We start from the raw sequence: 24,654 nt of genomic DNA, 5'->3' as shown, positions 1-24,654 counted from the left end.
TCATTTGCCTTCTCTGAATTCTGTTAGCTCATCATATGGGATGGCAATGCATAGCTACATAGGGGTTGTCAGACTGCAGTTAACTGCAGTGACACGCCAAATTTCTAGGAACCACAAGTGGGAGTTCTGCCAAATCAACTGCTGCATTTCAGCTCTTCAGTACCTTCACCACAAGTGTCTAGATCTTGAATGTAGCGAAAACAGTAATACCTGAAAGATTTCTATCCCAATAAATACAGATGGAATTCAGGGAACAAAGAAAATCCTGGATACAACACTCTGTTTCCACTTTTCTTCATCATACAAGTTTGCAGAATGAAAAGCAGCACAAAATGATTTTAAAATGCAATGTGGTAAGCTCGATTTATATTTTAACTGAATGAAAATAATCTTTCCATCTTTTTACTTTTTTCATATTTGTTCTCTTATTTATTGGTTGAATTAACTTTCAAGCAAACTATTGTATTTGCTCCTTGATTACTACAGCCGACAGCACTACAGACGCAGGAACTGCACACAACCTTTTACAGCGAATCTCGTCTCCTCTGGTATCACACGTACCAATACATCAGCAATATCAGTTAGCCTCAAATGCCTAATATAGCCTTTTATTCACTCATTCCCCAAAAGAAGTATTGGAATTAAAAAGATAACCTATCCCATTCTGCCACCAGTACCATCATGCACAAGTCCCTGAAGTTTGGTGGGTTTTTGTTTTTGACAGATAATAAAGGTGCAATTTTCTGAAATCAACTGGACTGTACCCCACCCCCCCCACACACAAAACTGCTCACTCATCAAAATAAAGAATTAGCTAAAAAATACTGATATTGGAAAAGTTAAAATGAAATCAGAGAAAGGTTTTGGGGTATCTTACGGGAAAAAAATTTCAATCAAAAAGCATTCATTAAAAATGTAAGAATTACCATAATTAAAATCTCTTAGAAAACTGTGTATGTGGCTTATGAAATCAACCTACGTATACGTTACTCACATCATTAGTACTTCTTACACTACTAGCATAAAACTAGATGTCATGAAGGCTCTTGCTTATAAACAAGCAAATAATCAAATACTGTCTTTGAAAAATCAATCGTTTTGATTAAAAGTACAAATATATCCTTCAATTAAATGCAACCATCTAACCTTCAAACAACAACATTCAAATATTTTCCAAGAAAGACATGAATGAATATAACTGGGAAACTCAGTGGGATTTGAAAGGCAAAATGAAAAATTAATGGCACACCTACAGAAACTAATTTATACCTCTGTCCACTATACAACAAGGACACATCAACTCATTAAAACCCACATGGGTAGAAGGCCTATATTCCAATAATGTGAAAAGGCTGTAACTTCAACTGCACAGCCAGTTTACTGGTCTCTTTAACATTAACTAAACTGGATATTCTGTAAAATTTTAGCCAACTGATATTTATCAATTAGACATTAAAAAATAAATAGGCCTGTACATAAACTTATCAGAATTTTTTCTTACTAAGCTCAAAACTTTTTTTCCCCTCTTTTCTCCCCATCCTTCTTTTAAAAAAAAAAAAAAAAAGTGGATTTATAGAGATAAGAACAAGATTCCTCCCCCTCCTCCAAAAACATAAATACCAACAGAGCTGCCATTTCAACACAAATCCCTTTTACCTCAAGTTTGTTCCTCCATCCTTTCCATCTACCTCTGCCTTCGTAGCACTCACTTAACCTGTATGTGCTCTGAACAGACAATGGAAGCAATATCCTGTCTACGAATTTGTTTTCCTTAAGAATGTGAACCTATGCATCGGGAATCACAATTTCACTTTCATATTGACTAGCAGAAAGAATGACTTGATTAGGAAACAGACCCAGTATACCAATTTAGCAATCTGTTTTCTTCATGAGTATTCCAAAGAAACCCTGTTAGTATGGCAAATAATAAATCTGATAAAAAAGTAATCACTTCTAAGATCATCTAAAATTTCAAAAATAGAAATAATGAATCAGCCATTTATTCACACACACTGATGTAAAATTTCTAAATAAACCTCAACAGCCTTTGGTATATAAGTGATGAAACAAACACCTATGGTAGCAGAATTCCTGCTGCGTAAAAATGCTTGCCAGATACTCAACACTATAGAAGGCATGTAAGGACTGCCTCAACAATGAACTCTGCAGCTTGGAAGGAACAAAGGATACACTACATAAACTTGAAATCTTTTTCAAGTCAAAACTAAACATTTGGTCTCATCTGAAATTTTATTTAATCTTTCCCTTGCATACAGACTAGAAAATTTCACATTTTTCACATTCAACAACATTACTATTGTCTCAGGCAGCTAAATTGAAGTAGTGCTACACTCAGTTCAACGAAGAGGTCAATGTGCCTCAGTTGCCTGGAGACTGATGGTTGCTACAGCAGCACCAGATAAGCCAAGCTAAATAAGCTTCAGCTTGAAGGCAGAAAACATTTATTGCTAGACCGAAACATTGATGCAGTTGTCTCAGCATGCAGCACTGCCCAAGATCATGCAACTGCCTTTCAAGCTACCTGTACACTGCACAAGTGTATGTGAAGACAATCTCACTGAGGCAAGAGAAGAATATAAAAAGTAAAGATTTTAATTGAGCTAAATACTAGATTACTTGCAACTATGATTCCTTTGTTCTTCTACTTGAGTCACATGTTACAAGGAATTTTCCCTCTGGCTGTAAATTCTTCCTCCTTGCTACTCTCCTCCACCCCCACCCCAAAAATCCTCAGTCAGATTGAAGGAAAAGAAAATCAGATTTTTACCCATTTTGCCTAGAAGTAACGAAGAATTAAAACAGGTTTTAAGCATCCAACAAGAAAACTGCAATGGCAAAATCTTTATTAGTGTCATTCTTTTTTCATTTTTAATTTCGTAAGTCTCTTAAATTTAAGTGGCTGTGACACAAACATAGTTTAGTGCTTTAGGAAGGAAAGTTTTTATTTTGCATTGACAATTCATGTAACAATACCTAACTCTTCTCTGTCTACAAAGCACTGGGGATGCATACAGAACACCTTCTAAATATACTGACATCGCCTACTTCCTGTGGCAATGAGTCCCAAAGATGAACAACATACTTTTTTAAGAATAATCTCTTTTTGTTCTGGATGTGTTGCTTTACCCTTTTTCATCTTTTTAAGTTGTGAGATAAGGAGCACAAAGTAATCTTAGCATCCAAACAGTCTGTGATCCATGGCGATATTTCACCTTTGACCCCATGGCTAGGAGCCTCTTCTGAGAGATCTTATCACCAAGAGCTGTTTTGATAGTCGAATAAAATATGTTAAGTGGTTTTCATTTATCCACCATGTCTATTTATTAGAGAATTCTAGTGCAGCATTAAGGATACGATTTCCTTTCTGGAAGCATGCTGCTCAAACCATGCACTATCACGATTTCCAGATGTTTTATTATTCTATTTCTAATTACTACACATATTAAACTAAATGCAAATCATCTTTAGAAAGACAAATCCAAGAAGATATAACTAACCTGACCACACACATTTGTTAGACTTGCTACTTTTATGCAGGTTCTTAAAAAACAGAAACAACCAACCAAAAATACCATTATATTGCAATATAAGTTATAAGAGAATAAGCAAGAATTTAAAAAAAAAAAAAAAGAAGAAGAAGAAAAAAAAAAAACACCCAGAAAATACTGCTCATCTGCAGGAACAATCATTTAACTCCTGACTGTAACAAATAATTTTGTATCAAATAAAGAAAAAGTCTGGTAAGACCTGAAGTCCCAATCACCAGACGTAGTGTTTTTTGGAGAAATTTATCTATAAACCAACATACTGTCATACGCACTATTAGTGCTTTACACAAATTACTGGCTCCTAAGGGTTAGGAGGTTTCATTACAAGGCAGCCTGTCATACAAACCAAGACAAGTCACTAGGCTTTGCAGATAAGAAGTCCATACCAACTGCACTCTGGACTTCATATCTGGCATTCAGCATCCAAAGTGTTTATGTATTAGGAAACACTTTAGGAATTGACCTGAAAAAAAGTAAAAAAAACATAATGGTCTTCCCAAGTTATGGAAATCATATTTAATTACATGGCTAAAGTAATTTGTCATAATTAAGATAAATTGTTTTGGATAGCAAGAAAGCGTTACTCTATTCAAATAAGTCCGTAGGGATACTTCCAAAGTTTCTAGTTTTAAGTCTTAAGATGTTCTGATCCAAATGTGTCCACACAAGCATTATATCAAATTCTTAACTTCAGTCATTACATGTGGTAGCAACGCGTACTTTCGCTCACTCAAGCAACCTACTACCTAGTGCAGGCTACTTGAAGACTGAGATTATCATGTCTGTCACATCAGTGCCCTAGAATTGAGGACAATTTGTCTTTTTTCATGTTTTCATTCCATCTCCCAAAGGAAAGCTCATTAAAGCACTGACAGCGAACAGACCTGACATTTTTCTAGACTACTCATGAAAATGATGGACCAAAAACATCTTTAAATGGACTTACACTTTTGCCTGCCCAGCTCTATCATGTTAGATGCTCACTGTGAAACTTTCCTCCCTTCCTCATGTTTTCTTAAGCTGAATGTTTTACCAAAAAAAAAAAAAAAAAAAAAGTATGTTTCTCTGAACAAGATTGGGAAATAGAAGCAAGGAATATCTTCTCTGGCCATACTGACTTTGAGAATATGGCATCCATTTGTTGCTATAGCTGAAAGCTCAGCCACAGTATTAGTCAGGCATGTGGTTTTTATTGTCCTAAAGTGTCAAATTTGCCTTCTGAAGATTTGCAAAAATTTTTTTTTTAATTTTTGGTAAAGAGTACTTGTCGAAGCAGTATTTTTATGTAATTATGATTTCAACTACAGGGAACATTCCACTCCTGTTCTGGAAGACATAAATAACATTACTTTTGAAATCGCTCCTAACCTCTGTTGATAAGGACCAGAATTAACAACAGGTCATTTTTCAAGTATTTTCAGTTATTTTCCTATGGGTGTCAGAATATTAAAGAAAAAGAGGGAGAAGGTTGCCTTTGACAGTATGCACAGTGATGAGCAGACTTGAACCACGATAAGAAAAAACACCAAAACAGGAAATACAAAAATTAGCCGTATGGAGAAAGAGCAAGGGGCTAAGGAGACCCAGAATGATGAGCTATAGTAACCCAGAAAGTGAGAAAATAAAAACCAAAGGACAGAAGCATCTGAAACATAAGGTGCCATACATTCAGCATCTGAAAAGATCTCTGGATTCCTGAGCTTTCACATTCCTCTATTGTTAACAAATAACTCCAAACCTATTGAAAAAATTAAGCCTTATCTCTCTTTAAAGGCTGCATCACACAAAGGAGGATAACCACTACTATATGAATGCTAAAGAAAACCCTGCTGTTTTCCTACTGCTCCTAAGGGGAGTAAAGCCAAACAGACTTCAGGGATAATGGAAGTGATTAAAGCAAACTTATTTCACTTAGAATTGCAACTGAGTAGCAGCACCTACCTTCCCAATTATCACATCTCCACCACGGAGGCTGCAGTTTACTCCATCATAATTAAATCCCGGACTAAAGTAACGAACAGCAGCTATTCACTTTCCCTATCACTGTGCAAGTCACAAGGATTGCTGTTACAGATGCTTCTTTTCCTTCCCCTCTATTAGCTGTTTCTGTGGTCAAGGAAACACAGTGCATAGAGATGGGAACTTAGGAAGAAAACAAAACAAACTGAGGAGCAGGAAAAACAGCTTGAGAAAAGAAAGAAACCGCTAGCAGAAACATCCTTCTCTCTGTCCTAAGAAACAGAAAAGATTTTGGACTGTATCTGTAAAATAGGCTATTGTCATGTATGTGCAATACTGCCTGAAAGCACCTCGCAATTCATGCAATCACTAGAAGCGTAGATACCATCACATGGCAGGGAAAAATAATCTCAAATCACAACTCAAATATATTGATTCCAAAATAAAATTCTGAAAATTTCTGCGTCACCTGCAATTACTATAATCCTAACCACACAATACCAGCACAAGAGAGTTTATTAGCTCCAAATCTTTACAACAAAATGCTCTGTTTTAAAGAAACCACTCCATGCCTACTCTACTCCCATTAAAAATCTTGGCATCGGATGACGTGATACAGTTTTTTTTAGAAAGAATACAGTTTGAGAGATTAATAATCAATGACTGGAAGAAAACCAAGCCAAAAAGCCTTGCTTCCATTCCTGCAGTCTGATACTATATTCTGAGTGCACACAGAGCCCAGAAACAAATGGCCCCAGAGCGCTACTAGGATAATTTCACTGATTTAGGTAATCAAAACGAATAGACAGCTCAACCAATCTCAGTCTCTATCAAAGCAGTAAACATCTCCTTCTCTATAAAACACGTGATCTACTAAAACTAATTAAAAATTTTAAAACTGAAAGTAAATTAATCTCCCAACCACAATTTCCTGGCAAGTAGAAAACAAATGCTGCTGCATGATTCCAAAAGATTCTGAGGCACCTACATCACTACTTTTGCTGTAAATAAATATTTAATCACTAAGAAGAACTTATCAGAAAGAGCAATACAGCAGACTGATACAGACCAACACAAGAGACTAACAAATGTCTTTGCTATAATCAAGTATGAAACACAAAGAAATCCTTGAGATGAAAACTGAGCACCACGGTGCAACATGAGACTTGGTTCAACAGTAAGACAATATTCCAAACCAAAATGCCAGAAAGAGATTTTGCTTAACAACAAAACATACGTTAATTTTCATGTGATAAGTAGACAAGTTTCAGAGACATAAGATATAGTATTTAGCTGTTACATGCAAAACAGGCAGTACCTACCAACACAAAGAGCATCCACTCCCAAAAAACCAGATTCAAGTACTTGCGTGGACTGTACCTTTTTCTCCTGTATGCTTTTACTTACACTTCTGCAATTGTTAATTGCATTGTCATGCTAATGAAGTCTCACTGAATTATACAGTGTAATCTATCACAGTCAATGTCCGTGAATTATAAAAAACAGGAAAATGATGCAAGAAAAAAAAAATCCATCTATATGTCCACATTTCCAGCAGCAGACCACCAACTCCCACCTGGTGAGGAACACCAGCATTTAAATTCAGTTATGGCACAGCGTGAAACACAAGCTAATAATCTCTTCTGGATTTATTAGATTGGAATAAAAATTACCCGTGGCATGAAGGCAGAATAAAATGAGATAGAAAAGAAAAGGTGATTGCAATAAGGTCAGTCTTAAACAACAAGCAGGGCAGGAACCATCGTATCAGTCAACAGAACCAAAGAATTAAAATCCAGGATTAAAATAAAAAAATAAAAATGGAAAACAAACAACCAACAACCATATTTTATGCTTTAAAATTGGTGTTGTTTAGTTGCTGGAGGAAAAAGCAGCACCTGAAGTACTACTGTTTGGGCTTTCCTTAATATTTAACACAGGCACAGAGGTTATTCAACAACACTGGCATAACTGTACTGCTTTCTAGATTTCTTAATACTTCGAGTAAAATTTTCTGCACTGGATATCTACCATGGCCTCCCAATCAAAACAGTTCAGCCAATTTCAGAAACTCGGTGTTTGAAAATACTTTTTCCCAAGACACTCTCTTCAGAATTTCCTAACACCTTAGCATTAAGAAAAGGATACAAAAATTTATTAAGAAATGGAAAATTTATCATCTCACCAAAATCATAATTTACAACTGACTAACAGAAGAAGAATATTTAAAGTCTTAGACAAGTGCACTGTAACAGCATATATTTGAAGCTACTAAATAATATTCCAGCTGCATGTTGATCAATCAAGTTTTGGCCATAGTAGCTCTCTTAACAACAAGTTCAAACAAAAACAACCTTTTAACCATTATCTTTTACCTGCTGTAGATGCCCAAGTTTACCTTATCTTATAACCATTTTTGGTGCACCGAAAATCTTGGCTCATTTTCTTTTAATTAAAATACTACATAATAAATGCATTAGCATGCCATTATTTGAAGACTTTCATGGTCAAGAAATGGTAACTGTTAATATTTACATAAGATCTCAAGCAGTCACGTGGAAACTCGCAGAACTAAGTAGGTAAATAATCAGTCATTTAAAGTAACTTCATGGTAAAATGGTTCTCTTGAATTAAGAAACAACTACATGGTAAAATAGGTTCACTTGACTGAGTCTCTTCAAATACCTCATGAACTGAAACCAAAAGAAGTCCCAGAGTCCAGCAAAGCAAAGGCATTTTAGGGGTGGTTTTCATAATTCAGCGTGAAACAAAAATACCTGTACTGGGAAACCTGCCTGGTATTTTCAAGTCCTTTAAGCTGGTAAACTGCATTTGGGCTCTCTCCCATTGTTTTTTCAATCCATTTATCCTCCATCAGAGTTTAACAAATAAAAGTGATAGTGTACCACTCTTGTTTATTTACCTATTCCATGTCATTTCTGACTTTACAGACCTTTGGCTTACTCCATACGAGAGTGTCTTTTTCAAGCCAAGAGCTCTAAATTATTTACTTGTTCCCTTTAGAGACGCTGTTCCTTGCCACTGCTCATTACTGCTGTTCTTCCATAACTCTTTCAGGTTTGCTTTATCTGTTTTGAATAGAGACTGTTTTCCCTTTAATGTGAATTTCATTTGTCCTCTTACCACCTTGTCAGCAAAGGCTGGTGAGGTCTTTCAGCAGTTTTGACAGTTGATCCTCATAATAGCTCACTGCATCACCTACCATGATCAGCAAACGTAGCCTCTGTTCCTCCTTTTTTTCCCACATTATTTATGAATACACTGAACTGTACAAAAGGCCACAATGCTGATTGTTCCAAGACTCCAATGGAAAACCTCATACTGTGAGAGCTGAGCATATATACTCATTCTGGGTTTTGGTAGATTGGTTTTTTTTTTGTTTGTTTGATTGGGTTTTTTTTTTGTTTTTTTTTTGTTTTTTTTTAAGTCCTTTAATCAGCTACTAAACTATGACACAATCTCTTCACTCATCTCCAGACTGCTTAATTTAACTGACTTCGCTGTGTTATTTTATGTAATACACTAAGGAAAAGGGGGGGAGGGGAGGAGGAGGGAGAAGGAAAAGAAGAGGAAAACAATCTGGTTGGTTGTCACTTTCCCTCAGAAAAGCTACATAGGTTTCCCAGAAACACTGTATTATTTATTTATTTCCTTAAAATGGTTTCTATCAGTTTCTGTAAAGATATTTTAGTTCCCAATTTTAGTTCCAAAAGTTATGATACAGAAATTGCACTAACACATTAGGAAAATGCAAGGCTTATAATCCAGAACAATTACTTTAACATATGAAGTATCACCTCTAACAACAGTGTTATGTGATACTGAAAATTATTCTAGGCTGGTCTGCATGCAGTACTACTGCTATATGTTTATTATACATACCTATGTGTCCATGTGTGCACACAAATACGTACACAAGCATGCATTAAGCCCAACTTTAATTTTTCAGTTTTTATTCACTATCTTAAATCACTGTAGACTATAAATTTAAAAATTGATGTTTATAGGCACACAAAAGGCTGCATTTAACGTATTAGTTGTAAAACAGATTCTCAACAGAGAAAGAAAAATACAAATTGAAGTACAAAAAACATTATGCCCTTCGTACTTTAATTGTGTTGGCTCTTTACAACTATAGCTTCATATTCTGTGCTGTTGACAAATGTAATCTTGCCAATCTTAAGTTCATATAAAATGCTACCATAACTTTTCTGGTTCATCACTTTGATCATGTCATGCTTCTTTCTGCACTCTTCCAGTGACTCCCTTATCCCTTAACCTCTAACTACACATCTTCATTTGTATAATCTTTCAAATATAAAACTACAGTGTGTCTGTCAACTTTTATTTGCTATCAAGATGTCAACCTTGGTCTAGATAAGTTTTAGTTATCCATCTGTTGAATTTCCCAGACAAACCCATTTATTCTTTGACTTATACCACCACATTTAGATGAAACATCCAGAAACTTCACATGATTTTCTTTTAAATTCTTTCTTAAAACATTGTTCTGATAGCAGACATTGGTTGGAGTGCTGATGAACTAATAGCATTTATGCTATTAGTTTAATATTAATTATGCTCTAGCATTAATTATGCTACTAGTTTAATATTAGTTTAACTAATAGCATTTATGCTATTAGTCACAATACAATCTGTATTACTATGTACTTCCACTCTATAGAGACTGGACTATGAAACAATGCAGGGGAAACTCCAGCCAATATAATAGTTTGCACAACAAATACAATGTTTATTAACCTACTTTCCAAATAAATGATGGTTTCTTTTAACACTGAAAATAAGCGGGTCAATAACATTGCTTGCTATCTTAAACTCTTGTGATAGTTTACCTGAGTTGCAGCAACAACAGTAGTTATAGAAGGCGCAGTTGAAGGTGATAGAGCTCCCACTTGCTGCAAGTGGCCTGAAGCCTGCTGAGGTAAATGAGAACTGGAAACGGGAGTGCTAGATCCTGAGCCAGATACTGCATTTGGAAATGATACTGCTACATCATTGCTGCTAAAAATACCTGAAAAAAATTACAAAAATGATTACATGCATCTCTCTCCCCCCTCCCTCTTTTCTAGTAACCATGTAAATATGCAGTAGAAAATTAAACAAGACAAACAAGATTACTTAATATATAACGCAGAAAGTTCCTGTGTTGAATTTCTAACCATGCTGATTGATAAAAGTGCTCTCATCATGTGACATTCTGCAATGCAGGGCACACAGACTATCTCAGTTCTAAGTTCTACAAAGACATGACAGATCAAATACTTTATGTGCATTAAAAACTACACTCAAATATTTAATTAGTAGATTTTTTTTTGCTAAAATACCTGCCTTCAACTGAGTCTGCTATCCAAGAGTACAGTTTCAAAGAATTACTGTGAAAGTTAAAGTAGATAAGAAATAATGTATTATAGGCTGAACATACATGATTTGAATACAAAAATACTTTGAATTTAAAGTAACATTTCTGAATGACATACATTTGTTCAAAAAAGGAATTCTTTTCCTTTCCTATGGATTTCTTGTGTATTTTCAGGAAAAAAATGACAGCAAATCTGAGGATCAAGTACTCAGATTTGCTGGTATAACTGGTGGTATTTTATTTAGTCACAAACTAGAACTCCATCTGTGATATAAGAATGCTTGACTAGCATTTCTGCTAGAGCAGCCAATAAATAAATAATTGAACATATTAACATTAGTCAGATATGTATGGTAGCAAATTAAATTGGAAGAGTTCACACCCCTCAGTGAAGCCATTACTTCTGTTCATCTACATGCAGGGTAAAGTTCATGATATAGGTTGGGGGGAAAAACCCTACTGACCAGAAGCCCAGGACAAGAAGTAGTACCTGTCTACGAAACTGTTAGGCTCCACGTGCATTAGATAAGTGAGCTGTCAGCTGGCCAAGGAATATCAAGCATGGTAGCACTGAATTGCAGTTAGAGGAAGAGTGCCACAGGGAGTAAACAGAAGTAGAATGAACATGGTTAGATCAAAAAAAGCAACAGAAGTGAAATGCTAGTTAGAAGGTAAAGACTGGAGCTAGTTTGTCACTCATACAAATAATGATCTGAAGAAGGCAGTGACAAGAAGACAGGCAATATTAAAAAACCACATGCCACCCAGCATTCCTTCTGAGCCCTGACGGCCAAGGAAGACCAACATCACCCAAACCACACATACTGTGCAAACACCAGTGCACCTTAAATTCCCTGCCTGGTTGAACTACCAAGAAAAACTGTAGCCAGACCTCGCAGAGAAAGCAGAGATGAAAAACAGCCAGACACATGCTGACAACTAGTTCCCCTAAGCTAGATTAGGTAAAGACTTGCAATCTTCTCCTCAACCTCTCCACAATAGCAATTCCATACCTTCTCCACTTTTCTGATGACCTTCATATTTTTCCTTCTTCCATTTAACATAGTTTTCATGGTCATCTTTCCCTTATTTTTGTCACCATCCCCCTAGTCTATAATTGTAAGTTAAGATTAATTGTAAGTTAAGATCCTGAAGCGTCCACATCATTACAATCTTTCTCCAATTGTATCTGCCTCACCTAGCTCACAGATAGTAATTTATATGGACTCTGCTCTAGATTTGTCTCTACGCACTACCAACTGAACATGGTTAACGAACAGCCTTGCTACTGAGCCTATTCTTAAATGCAATATCCCACATTTTGAAAGTATCCTTTAAACGCTTAAAGCCACATCATTTCTTGACAATAGTGAGATTCTCACGTAACTATCCAGCTCTGTGAATTTTAAAGTTAAAAGTAAAGAAATACCACAACACAGATCAAATCACAACAGCTAGTCACTACAAATGCTACTGGTCTCATAAAGCATCAATGATCACAAGTGGAGAAAACAAAATTCTTTGTGAAAGTCAAGAAAGTTATTTTGCCAGAAAGGTAAAAAATCCCAAATTTTAAAGCATATTTTAAAATGCTTCTTCATTTTCAGATATTTATCTGATATTTTCAGATATCAGCAGCAGGGTTTCTGCTGCTTCTATTTTAATTGTAAGATTTTTTCTTCCTCTTTAAAATGAACCGTTGGTATACAAGCAGGCAGTTATAAAACCATGGGTATCAAGCTACTTCAAAAGAAAAACAGTAAACTAGTTTTTTGCCTTTATTAATACTTTGTTTGCTTTTTGAACACTTGCTATTTATTTGTTACAGTTGCAAAACACCAGAAAATACCACCTGTCCCCATACTCTGGGCTAAATACTCACATTTAGCAATACCTTACTTGATACACAATGTCAGTGCACGCTCTCGAAGCAGTCATGCAACCAAGACTTCGTGCAGGCACTCAAACAACTGTGTGTGGCACACACAGATAAACCCTCAATTTCCCCACCATTTCAAAAATACCTCTACAAAAACTAAGTGCTTATCACATCAGAATGTCAGGAAAGTACATATGTGAAATGTTTCAAGTCTATCAAGTTGTCCTTTTGTTCTCTGAAGGGAGAAAAATCACTCTGAATCAGTGAAGAATAATAACTGAACATAAACCAGTTATAAGTGCCAAACAAACCAATCACCCTGAAGTCCTTCCCATACTACTGAAAAGTTAAACAGCTGTAACTTGTGACAAATGGCACTGCGCCATTTGCCAGAGGCATAAACAGCATGATTAAATACAATCTTCAGTGTTTTAAATAGTACCCTATTTTTCAACTACACGAGGACGTGCAGCACTGTCAGGGCAAAGTTTACCACTGCTGACACACGCAAAGCATGATTTCAGGTTCTGAGACGTTAAATACATGTGCAGCCTGCACCGCTGGAGCACAATGCTTAACAAAAGGGCAATTGACAAACAAAACAAAACCATCTCTGAACAAGAAATAACTGCCTGCTTAGCAAGGAAGCACATTAATATAGAGGAGGGAACATATCAGATGATGCAGACAGGGAGAAACTGCAATCGTTTTGCTGACAATCAATGATGAAACAGATAATAGAGGAAATAAAAGAACATCAAGATTAGTGAGAACTAGCTGTGCAGCAACATGCGTCAAGAGGCACACAGAGCAATTTAAATGGTCTTATTAAAAACCTCAAGAAAGTAGTTTCATGAGCAGAAGAATTAACAAATCAGATGAACTTTTCACTTCTAACAGCACTGCATCAATAACCTATATTTCCCCACCACGACCCATGTAGCTGCAGTTGGACTACAGTGTGAAGGTTCCTTCCAGGTAACTATTCTAATTATCTGCAGTATCTACCATAGGTTGATGCCTTTAGTGTTTTGCAAAAGCTTAAGAAATAACTTAAGCTAGTCAAAGAGCTTTTTTTCTGTAAACTTTTATGTTTACAGAAGTTGCACAGAACCACAGAATCTAAGATTTGCCTTCCTACTTGGGGAGAAATAGGGGGTAGAGGGAATAAACTTCAGTCATGCAATAAAACTCACATAAATCAAAGGAAATTGTGTGCTTTAAGAACAAGAACTTGTTCACAAAAAAAGGAAGCTATATAAGCATTTCCAGTACTTCCATTTCCTGTGATCAACTCCAAAGCCACAACAATTTTTTCTACAGAGCAATATGAAAGTGCCCTTTAATGCTGCTGTCTGTTGATAAGTAACCAAATTTTATTTATTTTAAACAAGCAAGAACATGCTCTACTAGAACATTAACTGTGGAAGAATTATCACATAGGTCATTAATTTGCAATATGGATGGAATATAAGCTTAGTTGCACCTAACACTAAATACAAGCAAATAAAAAGCAGTTACTGTGACCAACAGCAGTTGCACACAGAAAGGCTCAAGAAAAGGGTAGGTATAAAGTAAGATTCCTTTGGATAATCTCCCAGCTCTTAGAACCCTATCATTTCAGGATTCTGAGCTTGAAGCATGTAGCCTTGGGTTTGCTTCCAGCTCTGTCCCAATGAATTCCTTGCAACACTCTCTGAACCAATGTAAACTCCCACAGCATGTCCTGTGGCAAAGCTGTACCACAGACAGACTGCAGGTTTGGGCAGAGGGGACACCAACAACAGGGTGGTGCTACCAGTGACTGTGCGGAGGAGTCATTCAGGGCAGGATCTTCATAGGTAAGAAACATTAACGATGAAGGTGCTGCAAGAATTGAAGGCAATCTGAGCAAGAGGGTCCCAGCACAGGAATGGATTGTGAGGAGTGAGGAGAATTTAAATGTCACAGTAGAAAAAGTGGAAGCATGCCTGCTGGCACACAGGTTACAATTACCTTTACAGAGAGAGTTCTGAAACCTTTAAGAAATTCCAAGTTAATTTCTCTCTTTTCCTCAACAAACAGCTTAGAGGAGACTATGTTGTTCTGACTCATGCTCCCACCTGGTACCATACATAGCTTTGGGACACACATGAGACACATCAGTGCCAAGCTGAAATGCATCACTCCTGCCTCATCTCTCCAAAGCCACCCAGAATTACTAGCTGAATGGATTCTTTTAAATTCTCAGCCCCTATAACTTTGCCTTCTCACTCAGACCTTTGGTTTCTTACAGTGCAGACTGCTTCATCATACTTTCAGTAGAGGTGCATGGTCTTCTCTCTACCACATACCTGGAACAGCCCATTTGAACAGACAGGCTGGGATACCAAAGCTTATCCCATTATGATCACATATAGACTCATTGCAACCCCAGCACCTTCAGAAAAAGACTTCAGGGCTGAGCTAAAAATCATTCAGGAACAGGATCTTCTTGGTTCAAAGTTGGCACCACTAAAACTTATGCCATCATTCATAAGTTCCAGGGGCCACCAAATTCAATGTGTTATATTACAGCATCACGTACTAAAACAAAGTGCAACATTCTGAGATAATAAAGTGATTACTAATTTTAGGGTAGTATTGATTTGGCCTTTATTCTTGCACAGAAACACTAGTTAATAGCACAAGTTATGCTTAATTTTACACAGGCTTTTCCTCCTATATCTTAGTTTTCTTTTCCGAATCACTTTTGTGCTATGATGGCTATACAAAAAATAGCCTCAATGAAAGCATTAGCAGAGATCACTCTAAAGAAAAGGTTCCTAATTCTAATTATTTACTTGCTTTGTAATCATGAACCTTTATGTGTTCTGATTTTCCAGAATAAATCTTTGAGATGCTTCTTAACAGTCGGCTTAAAGTTCACATTTATAACTAATTCAGCTTTATAGAATAAAACACGTTAAGAATTTAATCTTTATTCTAGTATGATTCAACTTTTTTTTTTTTTTTTTTTTTAAGTACTCTTGTAGAAAAAGATCAGTAAGATCCAGAGCTCCATGGTCAGATGTGAGACAATATCCTCAGGAATACAGAAAAGACATGAATTTCAAAGTATGTAAGTAAAAGCAGTGAAAGATCTTTGAAGAAAAAAAAAAAAAAAAACAGATACTGAGAAATAACTGATAAATAAAATCTGTAACTTTTATTTATATGTTCGCTTTTATCATGGTAATCCAAGACATAAAAGTTTAAGTTACTCTAATATGGCTTATACTAAAAGTAGTATTAGCTCATGAAACAAATATTCCCAAGTAGGAACATGACATTTGTGATCTAACTTGAGAGAGAACCTAAGGGAGAGCTTTAAATGTTAGCTTAAGATTCCTGAAAACCTACCATAGCTTCAAACCAGTCTGACAGGAATCTATCTTAGTGCTAGGACAGCAAGTCAATGGAAACACTATATTCCTCTTCACTATTAACAGAATATAGAGTATTTAACTCCTTTAAATACCATAGCCTACAGTAGTAAGTTACACAGTAGTAATTACATTCTTCGGATGTAATCTGTCCTCTTTAAAAAAATATTATATCCTATATATTAAATTTTGCCAGCATTTATGCTGAGGCCAAGTGTGCAGTGCTAAAAACTTAATTTGCAAACACACTATCTTCTAAAGATGATCACAGTGCTAGAAGCAGCTTGACTGCTGTCTGTTCCGTGCTATAAGTGCCAACACTGTGACACAAAAACTATAAGATGGAACACATGAAAACAGACCTGAAAACAGGAAGAGGAACAAGAAATAAAACAGAGAGCAGGACTTTACAAGTAAGGACAAAAGTAGCCAGAGAAAGCCTACAACCAACCATTACAATTTACAGCTAGCTCTAACATGAAATTACAACTGTCAGGTCATCACTACCCATAGTCTTTAGTATGCTCTAAAATCCCCAACAGACACGTATGCCTGCATTACCTCCTCCTGCTTTCCAGTGATAAAAGATGATGCAGACTAGATGAGACTTCAAGGTCAAATAAAAAAGTTTGACTGTCCAGAGTAAGACAAAACACAAAGTTATCACACAGTGAATAGCAGTGCAATCTTCAAATCTCTCAACTGAATTTTTCAGGGGCTTTTCAAAAAATATACATCCATACATACATACATATTTATTTATTTATTAAAAGAAGGAATTAAAAAAAAAAAAAAACTGACCTTGAAAATCTACCAAATCCAAGAACCAAAGAACTGTTTCTTACTGGTAAAATCGCAGTATACCACTTCGCGTATCCTGATTCTCCTTTACTAGGACAGGTATTTTTATTGGAAGTCACAGTTTGCATAACTCTATTTTCTATTCCTCCTTTTTAATTGACACTTTCCCATGAGTTCAAGCCTTTTGCGATTATCTTTCCTCCTTTACTCTTGGTCAGCACCAAATTCGACTCACTGACTTCAACCACCACCTTCATATGAAGCATAGCTATCAAATGAACCTCTCTGTTTCAAACCTGTATTTGTCTCTACTCAAACCCAAGCTGTTTGCTCTTTTTTTTTTTTTTTTTTTTCTTTTTGGTACTTTCTTGCCTACGTGCAGCCAGCAAACTCAGTGCAATAAAAATGAGCTCCTGATACATCATCTCCTTCAAAACTCTCACAGACAACCCAGACATCCTCAGCATCACCTGACTCACAATCTTATCACAAGTTTTAATACCTTCTTTTCATCCTGTACACACACCACAATCTCTCCTTACTGTTCGTATCACCAAGATCTCTACCTACCCTCACTATTTTCATTCCTATACACATTTCTGCCAAAAGAAGAATATGGAAAACATTCCTGCAAAATGAGGTTGGAGAAGGAAGGAAGTAAGCAACTTCAAAAGCTTACTGAGGGAAACATGGGAAGGTAAATAACACACACACACACACACACACACATCCCCATGCACACCAGGCAGATGAGATGATAAACCCAGTCCTGTTGTAAAACAAACACACAGGTAACATTACTCTGTCCTACAACATGTTCCTACAAAGCACTGTTTAATGCTTGACAAGAAAGCTTACAATATTAAGTAGCCACTTTCCATCTATGCTCTTTGAACTTCTACACTAATGCTAGGAATACACAATCAGTTTTTTAAAATACTGTAATGTGGAAAGAAGTAATGACAAATGGTGTTCCATCTATTTTTATTCTGCACTTCATTGTGAACTTATACCTCTTCAACATTAAACAGCAAAAAAGCTCTGCTTATAAAACAGCAGAAACTCACCAAGTCCAAATTCAGCACACTTTCTCAGATACCCTTCAGATGTTTTATTTTTGTTCAGAAAAATGGTGAGCTTGCTTTCCTTCATCTCAAAGCTGGTTCAGAGCACTGTACACCTGGGAGAGTGAGAGGGAAACCCTATATCAAAAGGGAAAAAGCTAAACCTGTTTTACTAAAGCAAAGCAAACCTAGAGAAATTTCAGCATTTCTCATGACATGGAGACTACAGTTTATTTATTTCTTTATTTTTAAAGAGACCTACCACTTCAGACATCTGCCTAACATATAATCCATGCCTCCAGCAGTGCGAAAAGCAGAAGTCCTATAATATCTTAATGAATGCTAGCTTAGGATGCGAAGAATTTCAACATGCAAAGTTTAAACAATTTCTTTTGGATACACTGCACTCCACAGTGATAGAATTTACAATGAATACAGGACTGCTTTTCCCACATACGTGTACAACAATAAGAAAATCATTCTCTATGGCTGATATCGATTGGAAAAAACCCTCCAAAGTTCATTACTAGATTGCCTGCCACCGTTTAAATACAACACTGAGAAATACACTCAATCATCTTTAAAACTATCCTCACAAGATCATTTTAACTGTAAATATTCCCACTGAATCTTTCGGTAGTTTGTGAATATAGCTATCATTGTTTCCTATAAATGAACAAAAGCCTTGAAAAAGTAAATTTAATAAGACATATTTCATTTCCACAAGCTACGAGTGAATACACAACTAGGGACACAAAGTCAATACCAAATACTAGAGGGAAACTGCAATCAGATACATTAAAGATTCGATATTGCCACCTCTGAAATTGATAGTACTGTTACCATTGACACAAATGGCAGGACTGGGCTGCCAGAACAAAGAATGGACAAAACAAGGATACCTTCACATGCATTACTTGTAGTAATTTAAGTAGTCAGGAAGGTAAGTGAGAGAATTCCTGAGGCAGATACCACTATAACACACCTATGAATGGAGCACAGAAGAAGAACTAAAAACACTATTCACAAAATTAAAGAAAAGAATCTTAGAACTAGAATAAAACTGTTATCGTTTTACTGTGCACATACAAAAAGATCATAAAAAGAGAACTGAGGAACTATTGACCTATCAGGCTCCTGCAGACAATCTACAAAGTTTTCACTCAAGTACTGAACAATTGACTCACTGCAGACCTGTATTTCACCCAATCAATAGAATATGCAGACCTTCAATCAGGATTTTCTACAAAAGGCTACCCTTTGGGATAAATGAATCTCTGAAAAAGATTCTAATATAACTTACCATTATGTATGGTATTCATCAACTTCGAGAAAGCTTTTGAGTTAGGAGAAAAAGGGCTTCATGTTAAGATCATGTTTAACAGACACACAAAAGAATATATGTATAGACAGGAATTTCAGTGAACAATAATATACCTGAATACATCTTTCTTGTATTAGAGCTCTGATCATTTACAGTAGCTCAAATTGTAAAATGGATTTATTTCTACCCACTATAATTTTTTACTCATATTTCTTTTGTCAGTGTTTGTTAGCTTTTAAATGCCTGGTATAATAAGAACGTTCCAGCACGTGCCAATTAGCTGCATTCTAAAGCTACCATTACAAATAAAAAGTCAAATACGCCCCAGTCACATTCGGTCTCCCCAGCAAATGACTGATTTTAATTTCAGTGTCCACAACAAATTTGGAAACTTAAAACTGAAGCCGACGAGCTAATTTTAATCATGAGGCATCCTTCTACTTCACTGACAGACTGAGCCCAACCCTGCAATCGTGAAGTTTAACACAAAACAGCCATCTCTCCTGGTCTTGGGGAGGTCACTGAGGAAGAACTCAAATGAACAGAGAGGAACAACTCCAACCAGTGGCAAACCAAAGAAGACACTCACATGAACTTTTCTCCAAGGGCTTTTTTTTTGCCATCTAGAGAACTGCAGGTCTCTGACCATGAAGTGACCATGGACACACTCATACCCTTTGCCAGCAGTTGCTGCAGTTCTGCCTATGTGGTGATCCAGCACCTGGATGCCCAGTTACAAAGAGAAAGCAGTTGTGTTGATGGCACACCTCTTCCACTAACACCACCATTTTATTCATACTTAAGAATAACAATCTCACAACTACAAAACCATTTTCTTTTCCATTTACTGTGTCACTTTTTCCACATCATTAAAGGCGCTCAGCACCTACGTCTGTTTAGACAAGATGACAGGATGCCAGAGAGTAGTGAAATCTCTGCAATGTTTCCATGGGTGAACTTCCTAGATGCACCAGTTCCTGTGGTCTGACATTAAAAATGTTCATCATCTAACAGGGTGACTGACTTTTACGTCTTTTATTTTCTCTTCTTTATTTTCCCCACAACAACTTTAATATAATAATCCTGATTGAAATAAAGACAATTTTAACTTTTGGTCTTGATTCAAGAAAATCACAACACTAATTTGGAAATAATAATAAAAAAAAAAATCATTGTTTTTTTCCATACTGCCTAAACTTGAATAACTAGGTACCTCTATGGAAAAAAAAAACCAGTAAGTTTAGAAAATTTCCTTGTATCTGGAGTTACTATAAGAAAATAGCAATACTGACTGTAATTGCCACATCAGCATTACAGACCAAATCTACAGCGTAAAATATAATGGTTTCAAAAAGAAACTTTTTTGTAGAGAAAAAACACAACATACAAAATCAGGATTTTTGTAGGTTTTTGAAGACTGATGAATCTGATAAAAATGAAATGAGTCATTTCAATCAACCCTGCCAACAGTTTTCAAAGAGCCAGTAACACTGCACAATACACTTAAAAATGAAAACTACTGCTTTAACATGGCCAAAAAGAAAAAAAAAAAATCTACCTATATAGCAAAAACGCACAGAGCTAATATGGCTTTACTTTGTTCATACAAATTAAATTATTGGGCCTAATTCTGCCTCAGGTGTAGAAGACATGATGCAACTGCTGTCTGCTACCCTTACAAGCTGAATCATTTCACCCACACTTACTCTGCAAAGCCTTTATTTGATTACAATGCCATCAATTTGTTCCAGTTATGCTCAATCTTTCTGTACTAAGGAAATCCTCTTTCAAATTTGAAGTGATAGGTTTTTTTTAATTATTATTTTTCTTACACGAGGACACTCTGGATTGCCTGTAGCTATACTTTTGGGTTTTGTTTCTCGAAAACCACACAGCACAGGGACTACTAAACTGTCACATGCATCGTGTTCCCAAACATCACTCAGACCTCTCCGAGAGTTTCCAAGCAGAATGCACTAGATATGCCCCAGTGAATAATTTACTACTACAAGATACATACTTTATGGACAAATTAGGAAGAGATGCAGTTGAAGAGCTGACAAAACAGTTCCGTAGACCCAGTCAGCACTACGGTTAACACAAGTAGCTGTCTGGCAACTCACGGACATAGCTAAAGACAAAGTGAGACAAACAAGCTGCAGTATAATTCCTTCCAACTGCAACTATTATACATGAAAAAAAAGTTATTTTAACGTTCATAGTATACTAAATCCTTAAAAGAACAGTACCATTTCCAGGACACACATTAGAATTTAATAGTCTCGTACTGTGCTTATCAGAATGAGATTTTCATGATAAGCATACGTTACAATGAAATAAATATGTCCTAGAAAGATTCAATTTTGATCTTCACTTTGAAACTTTTTTTTTTTTTTAAATACTTAAGATTCCTGATAGGAAGTAGAAAGACACTACACCTCCTTGTAGCACACAGATATCATGTTTACTTGTCACATTACAATTATTAACTGCAAAAAATTTAGACAAATACGGGGAAGAGAAGAACAGTCACTAATATTCAGCCTACAGATGAGATGTAAAGAATCCTAGCAAGAACATGTTCTGTTTAACCCAATTCCTTTCAAACAAGCCACCCGTATGCAGACTGCACCCAGCCATGGCCAACACCAGATCAGCATTCTCTGTACCTCCCGTCCAACTTGACTAATAATGCCCATCCTAGTCTCTCCCAAACTCCAAAAAGAACAAAAAAACTGTTCCTCTACCACTACTCGCAAACCAGACATTACTAGAGGGCAGATGAAAAAGAGCTTCTGTCTGGGCTCCTTGTGTAACAGCCTCTACTGGCAGCTACCCTTCCCTGACTTTCCCTCACTGAAGAACTACTCAAGCCACCCATATTTCTCCAGCAATCACAGCCAAGCCATTGAAATCCAATATGCTGATTACCAAGAAAGGTTAGGAATGGTGAACAGTAATCATATAGGCTTTTGGCAAGTACGCTTAAAACTCTTAATTCACTTCTCCATTTTCCATCTCTGCTCCCTTATGAACTTCCTTCTCCGTCATGGCTGAATCCTTCCTTTGAAAGCCTCACCTTATTGTTTGCTTTAGAACTCATAACTATCATTTCTCAGAATCAATGCTCTTCAAAATGTCAGGAAGACTTTGCTAATTCCAGCTTATTCATTTCAAAATACATTAGAATTGACTGTATATTATTAATACATTCATCTGCGTTGCTATCCTTCTACTGCTTAAGAGAATTGTTTTTGCATACAAAAGTAAAGGTCCTCCAAAAGGATGTTACTTGCCCAAACTAACCACTGAATCCTTCAGATTCAGATTCAGATTAGGAATTAGTCTGTGACAGTTACCACAAACTTTTTTCTTCTTTTAAATCTGCATTTGGGATTTTTATATGACAGCAAATTACATCAGTGACTTATGGGTAGCTTTTTGGTTTAAGAATATACCTGAAACTTCTAGTCATTCCTATCAATAAAATCTTCTCATAAACATGCAAAATAAGCAATGGAAAATAGGTATAAAACAAGTCACGTTGTCAAGTACAAACAATATGAAAAGACTATACACGCACAATCCTCAGAGCCACACTGATATTCTTGAGCTCCATTTACACTTTTCATGAATCTCTCCTACATTAAAATTCTTAGAGCTGTATAGTTCTAGAGACCGGAGAGACTTCACTGTTTTGGATTTTAAAATTCTAGTTACTTCAAGTCACTTAGTCTAACAAGAAATCTCCTCAGGATTAGTTTATTTTTATTTTTCATAAAATACACTGCACTGCTGCACAAATATTTTTCCTCATAAAAACATACAGGAAGCTAGACCACTTTCAAAATTAATAGCTTCTTTATATATATATATATATATATTATTCTTATGGCATTCTTGCAGACAGCATAGGTTATCTACAAGATCCGACACCAAAAAAAGGAATTCTAATCAAAAGCTGAATAAAAATTAAAAGTATGATAAGAGTCGTACAAAGTAGTGAGTTTACATCTAAACTAGTTAAGTCCCAGTTGAGATCAAATTGACAAAAATTCCACTCCGAAGTCCAGATCAGGACTGGAAATAAAGCACCTTTTCCAACAGTACGTGATAAGTTGTTTCACTTACTATGTCTTGTGTTCCCACCATACAAGCTCTTACACAAACTTTGCTAAGTATTTTGACAGTATACTTCCTGCATACAGCATGTTTGTATATAGAACTCCTACAGCATTTTTGAAATCATGCCTAATGCTCCTGAAAGAAATACACTGTATTTCTATCTATTCTATCTAGACAATTCCATGCATTTTATTTATGTTAGGAAGATTTACCGAAAACGAGCTCACATCCAGATGAATCATCACAAGGATCCTGCAGGTTTTAAGCAAATAGCTGAGGTAACGTTTGTAAAGCATCAGGAACTGACATACAGTTTAAACGCACTCAGTATGGCTAAGCCAAATCATTATGTCCGGATAGACACTGGATTCTACAGTGCCAAATCCAGACTATTCAGCGAGTGTGATAGGACAGTCCAGCTAAGACTGGCAGTGTGCTGGCCTTCAAGCTGGCATGGGGCCTGGCATCATCCTGTTGCAAAAGAAACACTGTCTTCTCCTGCCTGACACTGGAAGTTTGAACCTTCTACTTAGTCAGCATCGCAATCTAGCAAAGTTGATGGATTGTCTGTGTTTCAGGAAATCCAGAAAGATAATCTCTTCCCTACCACAAAAGACAGTGCACATCCTTTTGACCATTTTGTTTTTCAGCGGGGAATTGTCTTAGTTTCAGCTGGAACAGAACTGTTTTTTTTCAGTGTGTGGCATGATGCTATCATTTTCTTCTAAAGCAAAGTTTATAACACACAGTTGTTTAAAGTTATTTTAAGCAGAGCTGGACAGAGCTGAGGCCCTTCCAGTTTCTCAGCTCATACTAACAATGGGCTGCAAGGGCACAGAATCAGGACAACTGACTTAAACTGGCCAAAAGTTTATTCCATACCATATGATATCAGGCACATCATGCAGATGGGTAGTTTTGAAGTGTGTGCAAATCCATCTGGCTCTTTTCCTCTCGCTGGGGGTTAGATGGGCATCTGTCAGTGGGTGGTGAGCAATTGCTTGTGCACTTCTTGTTATATACATTCATATAAATACATATATACAGTCATAACTACTATCTTTTTCCTTTCATCTATCTTAGTAAATAGTTTTATCTCAGTGCACAAGTTCTACGTTGTTTTTTTTT

General features: G+C 36.2%; 1 protein-coding gene across 7 annotated transcripts in view; it reads right to left on the bottom strand.

Moving 5' to 3' along the window:
• Positions 1–24,654, bottom strand: part of MLLT10 (MLLT10 histone lysine methyltransferase DOT1L cofactor) — a 115,064-nt gene that overhangs the window by 24,840 nt on the left and 65,570 nt on the right. For all 7 annotated transcript variants that reach the window (XR_016467815.1, XM_031614447.2, XM_090142930.1 and 4 more), the window contains one exon: positions 10,403–10,581. Coding sequence is in view for 6 of the 7 variants with exons in the window: in XM_031614447.2 (XP_031470307.2) it covers positions 10,403–10,581 (179 nt within the window). In the remaining variant the exon portion in view is untranslated. The remainder of the gene's footprint in view (positions 1–10,402; positions 10,582–24,654) is intronic.

Source organism: Phasianus colchicus, chromosome 6 (assembly GCF_987193195.1).
Source record: "Phasianus colchicus chromosome 6, bPhaCol1.hap1.1, whole genome shotgun sequence".
Lineage (NCBI taxonomy): Eukaryota > Metazoa > Chordata > Aves > Galliformes > Phasianidae > Phasianus > Phasianus colchicus.
Note: the sequence above shows the minus strand (reverse complement) of the source record. Positions and strands in the feature narration are given on the sequence as shown.